The 19,544-nt window shown below is 44.6% G+C and overlaps 1 protein-coding gene across 1 annotated transcript in view; it reads right to left on the bottom strand.

Moving 5' to 3' along the window:
• zmym2 (zinc finger, MYM-type 2) overlaps nucleotides 1-19,544 on the bottom strand; it is a 47,159-nt gene that overhangs the window by 22,112 nt on the left and 5,503 nt on the right. The window contains exons 2-6 of the mRNA XM_085764348.1: nucleotides 11,072-12,229; nucleotides 9,038-9,206; nucleotides 4,045-4,199; nucleotides 3,252-3,400; nucleotides 2,092-2,254 (exon numbers count right to left, since the gene is read on the bottom strand). Coding sequence (XP_085620474.1) covers nucleotides 2,092-2,254; nucleotides 3,252-3,400; nucleotides 4,045-4,199; nucleotides 9,038-9,206; nucleotides 11,072-12,214 — 1,779 coding nt within the window. The 5' untranslated portion in view covers nucleotides 12,215-12,229. The remainder of the gene's footprint in view (nucleotides 1-2,091; nucleotides 2,255-3,251; nucleotides 3,401-4,044; nucleotides 4,200-9,037; nucleotides 9,207-11,071; nucleotides 12,230-19,544) is intronic.

Consider the following 19,544-nt stretch of genomic DNA (forward strand, 5'->3'; position numbering starts at 1 on the left):
TATCTCAAACACCTGCGCCTAACAGGCTGTGAATAAAAGAAACATTAAATAATAGGAATCAACAGCAGCTTTTAAAAATGTAAACATGAGAGAATTGTTTTTGTCAGGTAACTCTCAAGTCTTTTTTTTTTTGCATATTATATCTGGCGTGTTGCCATTTCTTTTATATGCAAATCAAGCCAAGACGGAAACATAAATAATGCACATGATTTTAAGATGTCACGAACGCAGACAGCTGCGGTTGCTAGGTGACAGTAGCACTGATTAACTTTGAACTAGAAAAATATAATTTAGGGAAAAGGGGGAAAAAAAAAAAAAAAAAAAGTATTTTCCAGGTTCACGAGCGACTGAGCAGTTTGAGTTCATTTATTTATTTTTCAGTTTCGTTACATAACATAACGGATTCAATGAGTCGAACTAAGTGAGCCTCCGTGGTGACGTTGGGAGGAACTACGACGCTCCAGCATTTCAGACAACTGTTCGTGCAATGTGGTGTCCATGGAGACCGAGCTGAAGGTTCACTAGGAAGACGTAATGAAATGAAACGAAACGAAACGAAATGAAGGGGTGGAGAAGAGATAAGAAGGGAAAGAAAGGACAGACAGACAGACAGACAGACAGAGAGAGAGAGAGAGAGAGATAAATATTGAATGAAAGTGACCTGAGAGGAGGACGACGACGACGAGGGAGAGAGAGACGGAGACTTCAGATGAGACAACAAAGTAAATGATGAAGACTGTTTGTGTTTGACAGATCCTCAGAGAGAGAGAGAGAGTGTGTGTGTGTGTGTGTGTGTGTGTGTGTGTGATGTAATCGAAGATCAGACAACAGGAGAGTTTGGCGTCGCTTCATCAGGCTCGCTGGGCCTGTTCACACCTGGTGTCAACATCTGCCTCAGGTGATCTGATCACAACTTGTCAGCTCTACTTTCAGGTGCAAACGCCACCGAGACGAAGCACCGACAAAAAGAAACCAATCCGTAACAATCATGGAAGTAATTTCCAAAAATGGAAAAACTGACAGATAAATTGAGATTATAAGAAGCACAACTGTTTGTTATGTTTATGTTTTTTGTGCAAAGCATTATGAATTGTTGTTAATGTTGTTGTCATTATCAATTCATTAAAAGTTGTCTGTCCAGATAACCATTTTAGCTCCATGTCAGAAACAATCTCCTTAAAATAAAATAAAAAATTTTTAAAAGACAAGAATCTACAATTTATTAAAATGAAATCTAAAAAGCTCAACTATAAGAGGAGCAGAATAGCAGGAGTGAAAACATTTCCTCTCCAGTTTGGGGTTCAGGTTCAGACATGTAATTGCATATGGTGTTAAATAGGGATGGGCACGTACCGATACCAGGTATCTGTATCAGGTCGATACCGGCCTTATTTCAAAGTATCGGTACTCGTAAAGGCTGCCGATACCAGCCACTGATCCTCTTTCATTCCTATAAACAAATACCAGGGTTTCCGCTATGTACATTAAACAGCCACGGCTCGCCGTTCCTTAATTATTACCGCTGCTTCAGAATCTGGTCAGGGCAGGCAGACACAACCAGCTACCGTTGCTTTGTAGCTAAATAATAAACCTTGTTAAGTGTCTCAACCCACTGGCTGGCGCTCTGCTTATCAATAAACAACGCTGAAGAGAGGGTTAGGGGGTGCTAGGCTATATAAATAATATATATATATATATATATATATATACTCAGTATCGGTGAGCACTCGTACTCGTACTGAAAAAAAAGGTATTGAACATTCCTGGTGTTGAGATTGTTGTTTTGGACGTTGATCGACTCTGAAGCTTAAAAACCTGTTACCGGACATGACGTCTGTGTAAAGGCCTGTGTTTCACTGAGAGGTGTTTGTTCTGTGCTGTGCCTCCTGAGGGACACATTTAGATTACATTACACTGCAGAGGTGTAACTACCACACTGGTAAATCAGACTTACACCATTAACGCCTCTTTGACACGTTTCCCTCCACACTCACTTTTACTAAATTATTCATTCCTCTGTCCAGACTGGATGTGACTCTACGACAGACAGATGTGTTGTAGAGTGTGTGCGTGTGTGAGACACAGACTGACCTCTGTGAGCTTGCCACAGACGGTACATTTGGTTTTGTGGCCCGATTTGGGCGGGTTTTGCTTGTTCTCGTAGGCGCCGAGGCAGCCGGTGCTGCAGAACTCCTGGAAGGACTCGCTGGAGTCAACCTGGGCCACAATGGTTCCCTTCATGTTGGTGATGTCCCTGAAAAAACACCAAACGTCATCAGTTAGTGAAACAGTAGGAGAGAGAGACCGACAGTCAAAGCACCTGAGGGTTAGTTAGATTTAAAAAAAGTTATAATTAGAGTCGTTACAATGTGGAATAATTGACCAACTTATCACAGTTTAATCACAGTGAGGCTTTAAAAACACTTAAATAACCTTAACTTCAAAGAACCAAGTGAATATATATGATTGATTGTTATATGATTTGCTCCAAAACGCTCTCATGGACAAGTTGTGACCTGCACGTTCACCACGCTATGAGATAATAACACAACGTTACCACACAGAGTTGTTTTAGAGGGAAATTCATGCAAAACAGCTGATGTGCGTTCCCGTCGGGGACAGTTTTTCATCAACAGTCTCTGTATTTCCCTCTACAACAACTCTGTGTGGTAACGTTGTGTTATTATCTCATAGCGTGGTGAATGTGCAGCTCACAACTTGTCCACCAAAGCGTTGTGGAGTTGTTGGATTGTGTATTTGATGAGTTTGATGAGGGAAACCAAGAAATCCCATGAGCCTCCATAGCATAGCTCCGACCAGCTTGCGGCTCTGCTCTGCCGTTCTAAAAACAGCTTGCACCGACAATTAAAGGTAACAAACCTACTGCTAAAACTATAGGGATTATGGCAATGGGCCAATGTTGAACTATCCCTTTAAACATGTTGACAATAAACCAAACGGATGTGATTTTTTATGATGTGTTTATTGTACTTTATGTTTATTTTGTTGTGTGTGGAGCCCAGGAAGAGGAGCTGCTGTATTACTGGCAGCTAATGAGGATGAGAATAAAGGTTGTTGTGTGTTTAAATAGTGCGTTTAGGGCTTTTTAAAGTTAATTAATTAACAATACATTCCCTCGTCCCTCTATAACTGAGCCACAGATCTACTCTCTGGTCACCACCTCTCTACTTCTGAACGTCCACCATGTTTACGAGCCCGTAAAGTGTCTCCATGTTTGCTGGTTTACTCACTTTTTGCACATGGTGCAGCTCTTCTTGGGGGCGGGTTTGTGTGAGAAGGCAGAGAGACAGGTGGTGGAGCAGAACAGGTGCGTGGAGCCTTTGCGCTGGTACGCCGTCTGACCTTTCTTCAGAGGCTTTTTACAGTTTGCACAGGTCACCTGCACGTGGACAAACAAACACAGACCAGGTTTAACTATAGGGAAGGTTTTACACTGGCAATAAGTCATATATGACCTCACTCCATTGGCCGACAGCAAGAGTCGAATCGTTCTCTATAAAAACCCTGAAGCCACGTTTTGGCCATATTAAACTGAAACTCAATTGGGTCAATAATTTCTGCTGAACCTCCTCAGCTCAGCTAATGAGGTAACAGGGGACATGGAAAGTAAACGAGACATAAGAGGAATTAGAAAACAAACAAACTTTTTTTTTCCTTCTACCACACAAACTGCTGCTGTTCTCTCCTCCCAATAGAAATAATAAAACTAAAATGCAAAATATTGATTATATACGTGTTAAATGCCACGTGTTGTTTCTTCTTTTTGTCATTTATTCTAATAAACGTGTGCTGTTTGGCTGTAAATTCACTGTCGAGTACAGTCCTTCATTGTTTAACAGCATCACTATAGAGATCCTTTTTCTGCACATATTCTTTCAAATTGAGCATATGAAGCGTTTTTATGAAAACACATTGGACAGATGGACAAAAGCTGAACAACCGAACCCCTTTAAAAAAAAAAAAAAAAAAAAAAAAGCGCATCCTGAACAACACGACAGGGCCTCAGTGGACGGAGTGGATCACCTTGACCGTCCTGGGCTGTGGCTGGGATCCTGAGGAGGAAGTGGACGAGGAAGACTGGCCTGGAGGTTTGGGCAGCGAGGTGGCTGGTGACGGCGAGTCCACGCCCGTCTGCTTCTGGTTGCGCGGGACTGAGGCCGACTGGGAGATCCACGAATCTGCAGACGGCAAAGACAGGAGCAAGAGTTAAGAGAGTTAAGAGTCTCCATCATGAAGCCAGTACTGTTGGATTTCATGCTTTTATGAGTGAAATATGTCCCGACAGTATTTTAAAGCCCCTTTAAATAATACTAAAAGAAACGAAAAGCAGCACGACAGCATACAGTTTGGACGTATTATTGCAAAGACATTTATTCTATTGGTTTGGAAAATGGAAGAAGGTCCAACATAGAGACTGTGTCTCGAGGAAATGGTGGAAACTCTTCCTCTACAGAGAATACCTTTTATTATTCAGGGACAAAGAGGAAAATTTGGAAACCCTCAATTTCTATTTTGGCAGATAAAACCTGTTCAAAGTATTTGTTCAATATTTCTGTGTTCCTGGTTCATTATTCAGGTACCAGGACCCACACAGATATGTCTGTGTCACTGTGGATGTACTTTTCATGCATTATATTGCCAATTTAATGCACCTTTAATTACATCAGTCGTTTATGTAACTTTTTATTCTTTTTTTTCCTATATCCTGTTGGTTTAAATAATCTTTTGTCAAATTTAGATTTTGTTTTCCTTTCCTTCTCTCTACGTACATGTTTTCAGAGTTATTGTCTGATTATACAAAGGAGGAAGCGCTGAATCAAGTTGATGCTTCATAATAACAAGTATATGAATAATCCTGTGTATATAAAGCTTTAAGTGCTCAGGGTCCAACACTGTTTAAAGGTCTGAGCCCATGAGTCTCGGTTACTTTAAGACAAACTCCACTGTCTAACACCAGTGGTCACTGAGTCCAAGTCAGATTCTACAATAAATGAAAGCCGTCCATGACGAGTGGACTGAGAGCTTTAAAACATACAGTACTGCATTGTATTGCATCTTTTTTTAATATATATATATATATATATATATATAAAATTCAACCATGACTTCCTTAACTTCACATGTCTTTCCTCAGCTGCATTCTTTTCTAGAAGACTTTTTTTAAGCTGATATATTTGGCTATTTGGATGATAGAAAAGCAGACAGGAAACTAAAGGAAACACGGGGGTCAGAGCGGTCAAATATTACCCGGCTGGACTTGAACCAGGGACACGATGCTGGTAGTAGTGGCTCATGTGGCCTTCAGGGGACCAGGACGTCCTGTAAACTGAGCATCCCTGGATAAATCTAACAGCATCACAGACAGTTGCTACGACACCACTGATCCATCCGGCCTGAAGCAGCTTCACACTTGTTGCATCTGCGGCCAAACGGTGGTTTGATGTTTCTGTGGTTGTAAAGCTGGACAAGACGCAGCGCAGCCGCAAGCCGAGAGGCTCAGAGAGTAAAAATCTGAAGCTTTAGATTTAAAATACAGACATTATGAAACTATGAAGCATCTCAAGAGACAAATAATCCGTCAGGAGCCGGTTTGTGAATGGAGCGGCGCTGCAGTCGACAGCACCATCTGGAGCCCGGGTGCAGCTCGGCAGAAACAATCCCAAAGCCCCACTTCATCAATTGAAAGCCCGTGGATCACAAACTGGTTAATGGTCCATTAGCAAACTGAACGTAGGTCTGTGATGCAGATTTGAGGAAATTTAGTTTTGTAAAGTTTTAAAAACAAGTCAGACAGGGCAGGATAAAACATATCTGGTGAGCACAAAGGTGAAATTTATTCATCTGAGAGACAGCTGATGAGATAATGAAACTACTAAGTTCTTTACACATTTTGTGACATTTAGTTCACTATTCTGGTTATGTTTTTACTTTATAGTCTTATGTTTTTGTATTTTTTATTGAGGAGAGAGGCCCAACATGATCTCATTGCACCTACTACAATGACAGTGGTGCTGATTCTGACACAGTTTAGCTGCAGAAATATGATTTATTTGCGTATAATGATACAGTTTCTGATTTAATTGAACTCCAAATTGAGTTATCATGGATGCAGTTGTAAGTACTAATCTTATTTTCCACCCCGCTGCGTTGCTGTGACAGCAGCACATGACAAAGAGCCCTGTGTGTGTGTGTGTGTGTGTGTGGTGCTTTGTAACGAACAAACTGTACAATGTTATAACGACCCTGCTGCGAAAACATTTTCTTTAGTTCCAGCAGAAGCAGAACTGAAGCTGCGGTACCGCTGGTAATGACGGCTGCAACAAATTCTGTGAATCCTACAGTGTGGGGCTTTCAGCGGCAGACCTGTGCTTTCTTTCAACCTTTGCCAGGGGGGCAAGCAGGCGCTGAATTCGTGGGTTCATCTGTCTGTGACTGAGCTGCTCCGGTTACAAACCACTTGTAGTTTCAAAAGCGGAAGGGGGTGTGGGGACGAGGCAGGACGAGGCGGGACGAGGAGCCGGGGAGTGGAGGGGATTGGATGGAGGGTATGAGAGAGAAATTGACCAGTTGGTCTCTGCAGCCGCTAGAGAGAATGGATTTTTTTCATTCCTTTTCCTCTTCACATTGTGCAGGTCATACTATAGGTCAGGGGTAGGCAACTATATTTGTCGAAGGGCCAGAATTTTTCTCAACAGACACCCCGAGGGCCGGACGGCCTAGATTGAAATTAAATTCACCTTTTTGCTTAATAATTTGGCTGTTTATATTTTATATTTTTATTTCTCTTGTGCACATCATTTTTATGTATACACATCTTTGGTGTTCTGTATGATATCAAATTAAAAATCTTGACATAGCCCATCATATCATCATTTGCTTGTATCCTGAGACATGCCCTGTGATTTTAAGCCTAAATATGAAAGGAGGCTGACCATTACAGGGCAGGTCTGTTCTCAAGTCATTGGTCCTGACACGTGTGTTTCTCTCCTATAACACATTCTACATCTCAGAGGCGACGTCTTTCACAGGCTCCCTTCACCTTTCAAACGAGGCAGAGCTCAGTGGGAAACTTTGGGAGAGACACGGGCCGAAGGCACCGGGACACAACACCGGGGGAGAAGCAGGTCCGTGCAACCGCGTGCAACTGTGCGCCGCGGACGTGCACGGAAAAACAACCGCGTTGCATCAAATATGCGCCGCTACGGCTTTTGAGTTGGGAGCGCACCTGACGCACGTCTACATTGAATGGGTTTGAGCGCGCGCCAAAGACGAACGGCCCCCTGATGGACCAAGGCCAAAATCACCCGTAGCCTTTACAGACAGACAGGGAAAACCCTGCAGTCCAGCCGCTCCCCAAGGCGTTTCCTTATCCCAGTGCAGCGTCTCACAGGCACACACAACAATGCGCTGGGACACGTGTTTCCGTGTCCCTGCGCATTGACTTACAGGCGTCTAGGCACAGAGACCGAGAAATACAGTACATAAACTATTAGAACTCAGTCGCGGGCCACATTGGAAGGTTCGCCTGTTGCCGACCCCTGCTATAGGGCCATAACCACCGTCTAAATGACATTAATAATAATGATCAATCTTTCAAAACGTAGACCACAGCTTTAAGATCAGTGGGGGCTGTCTGCTGTCTGCTGGTGTGTTTTTAAAAATAGCCAGTTTGATTCTTGTGTTGGACGTCGCGCGAAAAGGAAATGTGTCTTCCAGTGACGGTTGACGTCACATTTCAGTATCAGCTCAGCTCGATTGGCACTTCGGCTGAGACGTTACCAAAAAATAGTACCAGGTACCAGGAAGGGTCATAAGATGATAGTAACTACATTGAAAAATGGAACCACTGCATCTCTAGTAACAACGAATACCGACCGTATGGTGGCCCTGAGAGCTCAATCCACGGCAATTTAAGAAACAAAACAAAACAAACATGCAAAGACACAAACTGTGCTACAAATTCAGAAAACAACTTTCCGAATTTGATAAAACATGCATTGCCTTCAAAACTTCCCTCTCTGGGGAAAAAGTGATGGAACACGCCAAGATAACATCAGGACAATGTTTCACTATTACAGCACATATATTTTTGCAGTATTATCTAAATCATATGATGCTGATGTTATGATAAACTACACAAACAAACAGCTTGGTCCGCCACTTTTTTGCGTCCCCGGAAACATCTCTGAGTTTCTGCAGCTCATGTGTTGTCAAACTGATGAGGATGTTTCTGAATTTACAGCCTCTCTGTGTTTCTGAATGTGTTTTCTTCAGCTGCAGTGTGTTGACCAGCGTATGAAGGGACCGACTTCCTGCTCACACGACAATTATGTGTAACGAGCACAAAAATAAAAATTTATATGAATTCACAAGAACAGTGGACAAATAAACTAAATCCTTATGGGCCACCATGAGTGTGTGAGTGTGAAATAAACATGAGAGTGAAACGGAAATAAATCAGAAGTGAAAGTAAATTAACAAAACCTGCGGGCCCCATGTTGAGGCTCAGTCCTCGGTGCAGGCGGCCCCGGTTCGAGTCCCGCATCGGACGGCCCTTTCCTGCGTGTCATTCCCCCACTCTCTACCTCCCCATTTCCTGTCTCTCTCTCGACTGCACTATCAATTAAAGGCAATAAAAGCCCCAAAAATATACTTAAACACAGATGACTGATTGTCAACGTCACAGCGCAGGTGGGTCTGCAAACATGGATCCATGCAGGACTTTTCATTTCAAAAACAAGCAAGAAAAAAGGAGCGTTTTCAGGACAAGACACGTTTAACACAAAAGCATCAGGAGTGGAAGAGTGAAGGTCGAGGAACCAGAGGTGAGACAGTAAACAGAAACATGTGGCCGACCCCCCCTCTGGATCATTAGGTGACAGCGTAACAGAATCTAAACAAATAAAGCTCAATTTTTTTATTTATTTCAATGTGCCATTAATTTTTAAACAGCTCAACTTGCGTGATAATAACAAAATCTCCTCTATGATTCATCCTTTACTTTCTTTCTTTTTACCTGCTCTGTTGTGCGTCCCTGTGTCTCCGTTCTGTACCAGCTGGCCCAGGGGAGCGGAGCCCCGCCCAGGGTTGAAGGAGGCTGTGGGTCGACCAGATGGGGCGTCTGGATTCAGGCTGAAGGCGTTGCTGATCTGCAGGCCGTTCTCCTCCGTCTGGCCCTCACCTGCCTGGACACACACACAGGTTTGGTTCACAACGTTAAGTTTTTTTTTTACGTCAGTGATGAAACATTTGGAAACATATGATAAGGAACCAAAGACAGACACACAAATAAATAAATAATTACTGGCATAGCATAAACAGATCATCTCTCTGCAGCAGCGTCATCATCTCTAAGCTCATTATTCCCTTTTCCAAGAATCAGGGCTCCAGACGGGCCCGTAAATGGAGGCATTTCACCCCTAAAAATTTGAGCTGGTGCAAGTACATGTTTCATCTGCTTGCGCATGTGCAACCAGTAAATTTGCTGTTTTTCTTTTAAAATATGAAAACGTAGAGAGGGCGACTCAAAGAATCTGGAATCTGTGTCATTACAGATGTCAGGCCGACATGTGTGAGGATCATGAATGAAAAGGAAATGTGAATATTTGCTTTGCAAGTCGATTTACAGTGTGCAGCTCTACATTTTCTGCTTGTGCGCCTAAAATTTTAAAGGGGAACTATGCAAGTTTCTAACCCTCCTCTCAGCCATGTGCATTTGTTTACAACGAAGCCAGCAAAAAAGTCAATTCACGGAGCGGTGGATAACGTTATACAACATATACGATGTTTCGACGTGCATATCTGTGTAGTTGTGTCGCGGTGCCACAGAGACGAGAGCTGGGACACCGGGGCGGCGACCGAGTAACTACACTGATGTTGCAAGGTTGGTTTTCAGCCGTGAGACGTCAGATGGAAGGCAGAGAGTCTTCGATGTCACTCGTACATAACAAGTCACAAGTCATGTAGTTAACAATTCACAATTGACCCTTTGTTGGCCTTCTGATTGGTCTGCTGTTCCACCAATCAGAGCGCTTCTCCCCATGTCACGTGTTGTGCAACATTCTAAGGTTGGACAACCCTGGAATGAAACCCTATGAAACAAGATAGGTAGACAGCAACTTTTGGGCAAAAACTTCTTTATAATTTTTCAATATGGTTAAAATGTGTGTCTGGGGTTCCTGCAATAGCGACTCACAATATCTGGAACGTATTGGAGTCATTTTTATCCCATTCCCTAAACACAAGACATCAATAAACATACTTAGCCTAACATATAATATTACTTTAAGCTTCTGTTACGTATTTAATTGAGCTTAATAATAGGGTTTGGGGGTGGTCCACTAGGGGGAGCTGTAGGCATAGGTCAGGGGTTAACTGCAAAGTTTTGTTTGTTGTTGTTGTGTGCAGTCGTCATGAGAAGTGAGCCCGTTTTCCCTGGCTGTACTGTGCTAAGTGCTAAGCTCATTCATTCTCTAGTCCACTCTCTGGTCGTGTTCATAGACAGAGAAGATCTAATACCTTCAAAGTTATCTAGCAAACGTAACATTACCGCTACTAATATCTTTTGAACTTTGTGAAGTTTTACGAGGAGAAACGGGAGATCGGCGGAGATTAGCTTGTAGCTAACGTTAGCTAGTGCCGTTAGCTACTAGCTAGTGAGTGACCAAAACAATAATTTTTCCCCATTTTTCGGAAAAGTCGGGTAATGCCCGTTCAATCGCTCTTTAGCCACGTCTGTCTTCTATCACGGACACTATTTTTCTGATATGTAAGTTAATTCAAATTTCCCTTACTAGCAATTTAAATCTTCCTAATTTTCAATGGTTTCCAATGGGAGTTAACCCTTCCGTGACCATTGTTTGTCCAACCTAGCAACAGTAACCGTGGGGGGCGGGGCCTTGACAAAGGGTCAATTACGCCAGAGCTGTTTAATTAAGGTAAAAATGTAGCATAGCCACGGGACAAATCCTGCTCAGTTCCTCTTTAGGGCATCAGTCTGGCGAACAGAACATCTGCTTTTACCGACAAACACAACTCGATTGGTTCTCACCGATGTGACGACCGCCGCTCCTCCCTGCAGCGACGTCACCGAGGTTATCATCAGGTTCATGTCGGCCTCGTCGTCCACCGGATGCGGCGGCGAGTCCACGACTCCCACCGCTGCAGGGGCCGCCGAGCTCCCCTTCTGGCCGACGCCGCCACCGCCGCCGCCGGAGCCCAACGTGGTGACGCTGGCGATCCTGATCTCCGAATCTGGCTCGGTGCTGCTGAGTACACCTGGAGAGTGGGACAGGGACACGGAGGAAGAGGAGCCGCCGCCGCCTCCTCCTCCTTCTCCTTCTCCTCCTCCTCCTCCTCCGGGGGGCGCCGGCGAGGAGGAGGAGGTGTCTTTCTGTTCAGAGTCCTCCTCGTCATCAATGACAATCGGCTCCGCTGCTGCTGCTGCTGCTGCTGCTGCTGCTGCTGTGGTTGTTGTGGTTGTTGTGGTTGTTGTGGTGGTGGTTGGAGGCTTTGGAGAAGGAGGCGTGGGCGCGCTGGAAGACAGAGGAGGAGGAGGAGGAGGAGGAGGAGGAGGAGGAGGAGGAGGACTGGGGGTCTTTGAAGGCATCGCTGCAGAGGACGTGTCCACCACGGGTCCCACGTCAGAAGAAGACGCGTCCAGCAGCTCTATGCAGTCTGCGCTGGGCGTGTCTTCGGAGAGCGAGGTGGCAGGAGGCTCGGAGGAGGAGGAGGAGGTGGCAGGAGGCTCGGAGGAGGAGGAGGAGGTGGCAGGAGGCTCGGAGGAGGAGGAGGAGGTGGCAGGAGGCTCAGAGGAGGAGGAGGAGGAGGCGGCACTGGCACCGGCACCGGCACCGGCACCGGCACCGGCGGCGGCTTCAGCGTCAACAGTGGCGGCCTCCTCCTCCCCTACCAGAACCACGTCGTCGTCGTCGTCGTCATTGTCCTCTGCGCCGGGGCCCTCCTCCTCCTTTGTGGCTCCATCATCGTCCGTTTCCATGGAAACTGCCTCCCCAGCATCCTCCTCCTCCTGCTGCTCCTCCTCTCTTGGGGGCGTGGTCTGCTGCTCCTCCTGCTCCCCCTGCTCCTCCTGCTGCTGCTGCTGCTGGGGGGAGGAGGGAGCGGCGTCCGTGGGCTCCTCCCGCTCCCCTGCCTCTTCCGCCACGACAGGGTTTGGTTCTGACTCCCCATCCATCGCTAAGGCAACCACCTGGCGACGCAAACAAAAGGCAGTTAGGAGGGACAATGAGCTGAAACGAGAACCAGTGATTGGGTTTTTTTTTTTATGGCGTGTGACAGCTGGACAGGTAGCTCAGGTGTCCCCAGAGACAACAACCCCCCCCCACTCCCCCAACACACACACACACACACACACACACACACACACACACACACACACACACACACACACACACACACACACACACACACACACACACACACACACACACACACACACACACACACACACACACACACACACACACACACACACACACACACACACACACACACACACACACACACACACACACACACACACACACACACACACACACACACACACACACACACACACACACACACAGCCTCCTCCTCCTCCTGCTGCCAGGTGTGAACACGCTGCCATTGTTGTTGTTGTTCGCCACCATCTTTTCACTGTCGCCTCCAGCCTCAGATGCTCCAACGCTTTAAACCTCTGTCTGATTTTCAACTACACATCTCACACACACACACACACACACACACACACAGGTGCATCGCAATAAATTAAGCTATCGTGGAAAAGTTCATTTATGTCCGACGTAGTTCAACTCAAAAAGTGAAACTAATACATGATATAGATCCAAAACATTTCATGTCTTTGTTTATGCAATTTATTTTAACGATTATGGCTTACATTTAATGAAGACCTAAAATTCTGTATCTCCAAAAATGTGAATATTACAAAAGACCAATTAAGAAAAAGCATTTTGAATGTGAAAATGTTGGATTTCTGAAAAGTATGTCCATCTATGTGCACTCAATACTTGGTTAGGGCTATTTGACTTGATCGACTGGAAATTGACTTTTCCATGATATTATAATTTATTGGGATGCACCTGTATATCAACCTTCGATCCGTCCTTTTTTCTGCATTTCAATTCAGTTTCTTATAAACTTTAAAACTTCTTTAGTGTCTGAGCTGACAGTGGGAACACCGGCTGCTGGGAAAGAGAAAAAAGTTGGTGCTATAAAAACATTAAAAGGAAGAGAAAGGGGGCGACAGAGGAAGCCCTGAAAAGAAAGTGACTTCTCCAGAAAGACCAGCAGGACCGTAATTCAAGACCTCAGACCTGAAAAGAGTTGAGACTTGTCCACAGGTGTGAGGGGGGGACACGGGTGAAGAAAGAGGAAGGACGTCACCAAACAGGAAGTGTGAGTGTTGTGTATAAAATCAACTGTCAATTAACCTTTTGAATTTTGATTGTTAGAAGTAAATGCCAGCGCTGAAGCAGTCTGTGGTTTGGTTTTAGATTACTGATCATTTTCTACATGTTTTAGTTTTAAAGAGGGGAGAGGGGGGGGGCAAAATGTGAGTTAAGGACAATTTCAGGCAAATTCAACACTATAGTTACTAACAGACTTCACAAGACTTTGTATCACAGCTTCATTTACAAACATGACGGCTTTCTTGTCGGGTTTATTGCTCATCATCCCACTAAGTATAAACTGCCTCTGAAAAAAACTGCCGGCAGTGGTTGAACAAGCCTAAATCTGCCACATAGCAACAGCTGATCAACGGCATTAAAACTTTTATGCACTTGATGTGTGCTCACAACCCAACACGACGCCATAGCAGCGCCATTCAATGACCTGCTCCCTCAGGTTGTATCTCTCCTGTTTCCACGGAGCTCTGCCCCGTCTGAAAGGTGAAGGAAGCCCGTATGTGGAAAGACGTCGCCTCCAAGATGTAGAATGTGTTTTATAGAAGAGAAACACACATTTCAGGACAGAACAGACATGTCCTGTGACTTTAGGAGGGACAATACCTTACAGTTAATATCCTCAGCTGCCAGGATGTGCAGCTTCTTAAATGTTGCTTGAATTTGCTTTTTTTATACTCAAAACGTAAGGCAATTACTTTTAGTCAAACAAGGCATGATTTTTTCATTTGGCCGGTGAAAAATATGTTTGGCTGGTAAATTTTTGGAGGTCACTAGCCAATGGAAATAAAAAGTTAATTTTACACCCTGTAAACAGCGTAAACAGCCTAAGATCCATCCGCTCCCACTACACACTGCTGTGGCGATGGGGGGACAGACTGCAGAACAGGCGACATTAAAGGGATAGTTCACCCTAGAATGATATTTCGCTCATTATCTACTCCCCCTCATGTTGACTAAGGGCTGGAAGAATTTTCAGAGTCCACCGTCCCTTCTCTGAGTTACAGGGGGTCTTGGCGTAGCAGTGCATTTCAATGCAACGGTTGCAAAGGGACACCAGAGCTCTTCGTAAAAAAACACACACAAAAAAACATCCAAATACCTCCATGATGCTCGTATGTACCAGGAAGAGGAGCTTCGAGAAGCTTCCGCTACAAACAAGCTTAAAATATAGACTTATTTAATTTTTTTCGGGACAATTACGCAATTTGGGGCTTCAGCACAAGACGGACATTACATACGAGCATCATGGAGGTATTTGGATGTTTTTTTGTGTGTGTTTTTTTACGAAGAGCTCCGGTGTCCCTTTGCAACCGTTATATGGACATGCACTGCTACGCCAAGACCCCCTGTAACTCAGAGAAGGGACGGTGGACTCTGAAAATTCTTCCAGCCCTTAGTCCACATGAGGGTGAGTAGATAATGAGTGAAATATCATTCTAGGGTGAACTATCCCTTTAAAAAGAAAACCTTCTTTTAGACCTAAAATATTAGGAAACTATAGAGCCCCAGGTTGAATTTGTGTGTAATTGCCCTTTAAAAGGAGCCCTGCCTTATTCTGGTTTACAATATAATTTGCATCAAAGACCAGCTCCGTGTCTTTGTGGCTCAACAGACGGAGGCGACGTCTCCATGGTTGAATGTAGAGTAGACGATCAACAACTGCTCCATGCCTGCCCAGCAACGGGGCCAACTCCTCCTCCTCCTCCTCCCTCCATCCCTCCCTCTCTCCATCCCTCCCTTCACCTCCTCACCCAACTACCCATTACTCTCCTCCTCCTCCTCTCACCTGCCGTCTTTCACATCCCTTCCTCCTCCCTCCCCTTGTGTGATGCTCCACACAGCTTCGTTCCTGTTGCCCCCAGCAACCGGCGAAGCTACACCTTGGTTGCCGTGGAGACGGTTAAGGCCCACCACCACCGCCGCCACCACCGCCACCACCACCACCACAGGGAGTTGGTTGGTTCTCTGTGCTCTACATCTGGGTGCTGATGAGTTGGCTGACACAATATTCAAATGATTCAGACGTCGCCCTCTGTGATACGAGTTAATGAACGGCTTTTTAGCGACGTGTGTGTGTGTGTGTGTGTGTGTGTGTGTGTGTGCAGCGTTCGCTCGCTGTTGGGGCGTCTGCAGGGTTCAACAAATAAAACATAAGACTTTTTTTAACGCCACCATCAAATGCAATTTAATGGCACCATGTCCGCCTGAAAGATACATCACTGAAAAGCACGAGTCTGTTGATATAGATCAGATATTTCCACTGTATACAACAATATTTGTCAATAATATCTTAATGTGACCTGGTTGAGATGCAGAGAACAGATGGATGAATGGATTAACCATTATTTAAAACCTTTGTTAATTACATTGCCGATTTATTAATCCTGCTAAAGGCCCGTTTAAAATTGCAAACAATGCTGCAGATGCTCTGAATGTAAACAAGCATTTAACTGCATTACCATGTGAGTCACTCCAGTATCGATATACAGCACATACAGAGATACACACTAAAAGAAGAGGGTTGTTGTTGTTTGAGGCCAGTTTGGTGCCGTATTCAGGATCTAATATTATTCAAAGCAGTTTTTGGGGACGTCTGCACTTTTGCTGTTGATCCGTTTCTGTCAAAATCTCCTTTTCAAGTTACACACAGCAGCGAGGGTGGCTGTGAGCCACACATCACATCACTGCTGACAGCTGCAGCACACACACACACACAAACAGATATGAGGCCACGATCACACGTGTGTGCAGAGCAGCGATCTTTGTAGCTGCTCTTCACCCAGGAACAGGAAGAGCCTGAACGCAGCACCTGAGTGCAGCAGCAGCAGCAGCTTCAGAGCTTCAACGCAGCAGCACAGCAGTCGTCACTACGGAGGAAGCCAGGTCACTGCTGCTCTGACGACACAGTGGCGGCCATTTTGGCCTAAGCACTGTGGGTTGCATCTAATCAAAGTGATAGCACCACAGTGGCTGGGTTTCCATTACAGGCTTTGCACAAAATAAAAGTGATATTTCCAAAATTTCGAAAAAGCACAACTGCTATTTGCAGGTGTTTCCATTAAAAGGTGTTGAGCCGTAGTTCTCGTAAAGTCTAAAGTAAAGCTGCAACAGTTAATCGATTAATCGCACAATAATCGATTATTACTATTTTGATAATCAAATAATTGGTTTGGGTAGTTTTTTAAGAAAAAAAGTCCAAATTCTCTAATTTCAGCTACTTAAATGTGACTATTTCTGGTTTCTTTGTTCCTTTATGACAATAAACTGAGCATCTCATTTGATTTGTGGACAAAACAAAACATCTGAGGACGTCATCTTGTATTTTGGGACTGCTTGACATTTTTCAACATTTTTGATCATTTTATTGACCAAACAACTTATCGATTAATCGTTTAAATAATCGACAGATTAATCGATAATGAAAATCATCGTAAATTGCAGCCCTAGTCTAAAGGTCTCGCGACTGTAACAGAAGGAACTATTGTTTGTTTATTCACGCGGACATGTTATAGTGTGACACCGCCTGAGTTTTTATTAAAATAACCTGGTTGGGTGGAAACGGTAGGCTACAAAGTGTGTGAACTCTTCTTGTGAATGAAGAACAGACTTTGAACGGCGACATCCCATGATACTTAAAATAAAATAAAAAAAATCAACAAAATCAAGACCCGTGACGCCTAGGATCCACTGGCGTCAATGCGATTTCTTGCCGGACGCGACGCCTCCAAAAAAACGGACGCTTCGGTAGGCGGGAACACAGACCAGCGATTAATTGGACAGTGACCCTGCGTCGGACGCATTCGTTTGCATAAAGTTGAGCTCTGGTCAACTTTTGGACGCGCCGCAACTGCTCGAACGGACGCGCCGCGTACCCAGAATGCTTTGCGGGCGCGTCATAACGGTTTGACGCGTCCCATAGAAAATGAACAGGCAGCCGCGTCGCGCCGGACGAAACGAACGCCAGTGGATCCCAGGCGTCAGACTCAATTTTTAAGGGGAACTATGCAAGTTCAGTCGCTTTTCCACTGTGTTGTTAACCCTCATCCCGGCCATGTGCATTTATTTACAACGAAGCTGGCGAGAAATCAATCAATAGAGCTGTACATAACGTTATATATCATATACGATGTTACGATGTGTATATTTGTGTAGTTTAATCTGTCATAAACAAGAGATTACGGGTTACAGAGCGCATGATGGTGCCGCAGAGACGAGAGCTGGGACACCGGGTCGGAGGCTCTGATCTTACCAGGTTGGTTTTCAGCCAAGAGACGCTGGGTGGAAGGCAGAGAGCCTCCATTCTCCCTGGAACTAGTTACAAGTCATTTTTATAACCATCAAAATTACTCCAAGGCTGTTTAATTAAGGTAAAAATGTAGCATAGATAGACCAATTTGATTGGTCGTTATCGAGCGGGCGGGATATTCAATGTTTGGGGCGAGACCGAGCTCCGTGTGTGTGTGTTGTCTCAGACGTTTGATTGGCGGATGACGGATGTAATATCAGTGGCTGATGAATCGTGAGCATTATCCAAAACGAGAAAAAAAATACCCCACTTTCATCCCGGATTTACTTGAAAATAGAATTTTGCACAAAGTTTGGGCTACATCATCTGATAGATATTGAGTTATTACACTAATGTTAGGACCCACAGTGGGCTCAAATTCAATTTTCTTTTCTGTACAGCTTTAAGGAAGATGGACGTTCAAAACATTTTGCATTTAGTGATTTATCAAATGTGGTGACGGGACGATTCAAAACACACGGTGGAGAGGGAGAGCGAACGGAAACGGGAAAAATTACCGAGGGATCAGATCTTCTCAGACCTGAAGTGACGTGTAAATGTGAAAAAAGTGTTTCCATGACACTTTTGCGATACACTTTGATATCATTACGTCTGGAGAGCATAAAAATATTTTGGCGATTATTTGAGAAGTTTCGGGTGTTTCCATTACTTGTTTTTTATTGCGATATTTAGGTTTGGAGCATTGGAAACACAACTAGTGATACCTGAGGTCAGACTGGTGTAACAGCTCGTAAAGGATCTAGAGCAGGGCTCGACAGTGCGACAGTTTTGCTCGCATTTGCGAGTTGATAATAGCCCGTGCGAATAAAAAATTGCATTCAGTCGCATCAGTGCGACTCAGACAGAAACTGCATGCACCGCTTTGCATGCTGTTTAACGTGAGCAGTATCCCCCCCGCCCCGCCCCCCCCTGCCTGTTTGGTGATTTTGGCCGCCGCATTGATTAAAGCTTGTGTACATCGGGGCCGTTCAGATGTAACGTCTTTTCCGCACATTACTTTCAAGGTAGACGCGCGTCATGCACGCCAAGGCGACACCGTAGCAGCGCACATTCGGTGCGAAGCGCTTTTTTTCCGTGCACGTTCGACCTGCTTCTCCCTCCGGTACACGGTCTCGGGCTGTGTCTCTCCTACTGTTTCACACGGAGCTCTGCCCCAGGTGAAGGAAGCCCTTAGGTGGTACGTGGCCTCCGAGGCTACCGCGGAGCTATCAAAAAAAAAAAACGCTTGTCGCGGTGAGAACAGCTGACATGTGGTCACAGTCTCACAGTGCAACATTCATATAAACTTCAACCTCAAAGCTCCCTGTCTGACCTGTCCCTGAACATCACACAGGGGCAACATGGAGCTGCTTGTGTGACAGGTTGTTGAGGAAAAATGTTTGGTGTTTTTACTGTTCTCAAATGTAAAAATGGGTCATGTTGGACCCTCAGCATTATTTAAGGCTTAAACAGCCTGCTACAACATTTTTCATTGTGCTCCTAAAAAATCTTAGTGTAGAGCCCTGTATGTAATGTTCAGCTTTTTATACTGAGGGAAATATAGGTTCACTGCTCATCAATACCCCCACCCCTGGGCCACATGCACACACATACAGCGTAAAACTAAAAACTAATATTGGTTGTAATAAATATTCTATTTTCTCACACATATTTGCATTGTTTGTCTTTCCTGATTTTTGTTAAGGCAAAGAGCCAGTTAAAACATTAAAAAATAGTCTACAGGGTTAGGATTATAGGCTAAATCTACTTTATTTGTTTGAAAATGATATTTTCACCAAAACTACAAAATT

Source organism: Trachurus japonicus, chromosome 21 (assembly GCF_045865225.1).
Source record: "Trachurus japonicus isolate A0001 chromosome 21, Traja_1.0".
Lineage (NCBI taxonomy): Eukaryota > Metazoa > Chordata > Actinopteri > Carangiformes > Carangidae > Trachurus > Trachurus japonicus.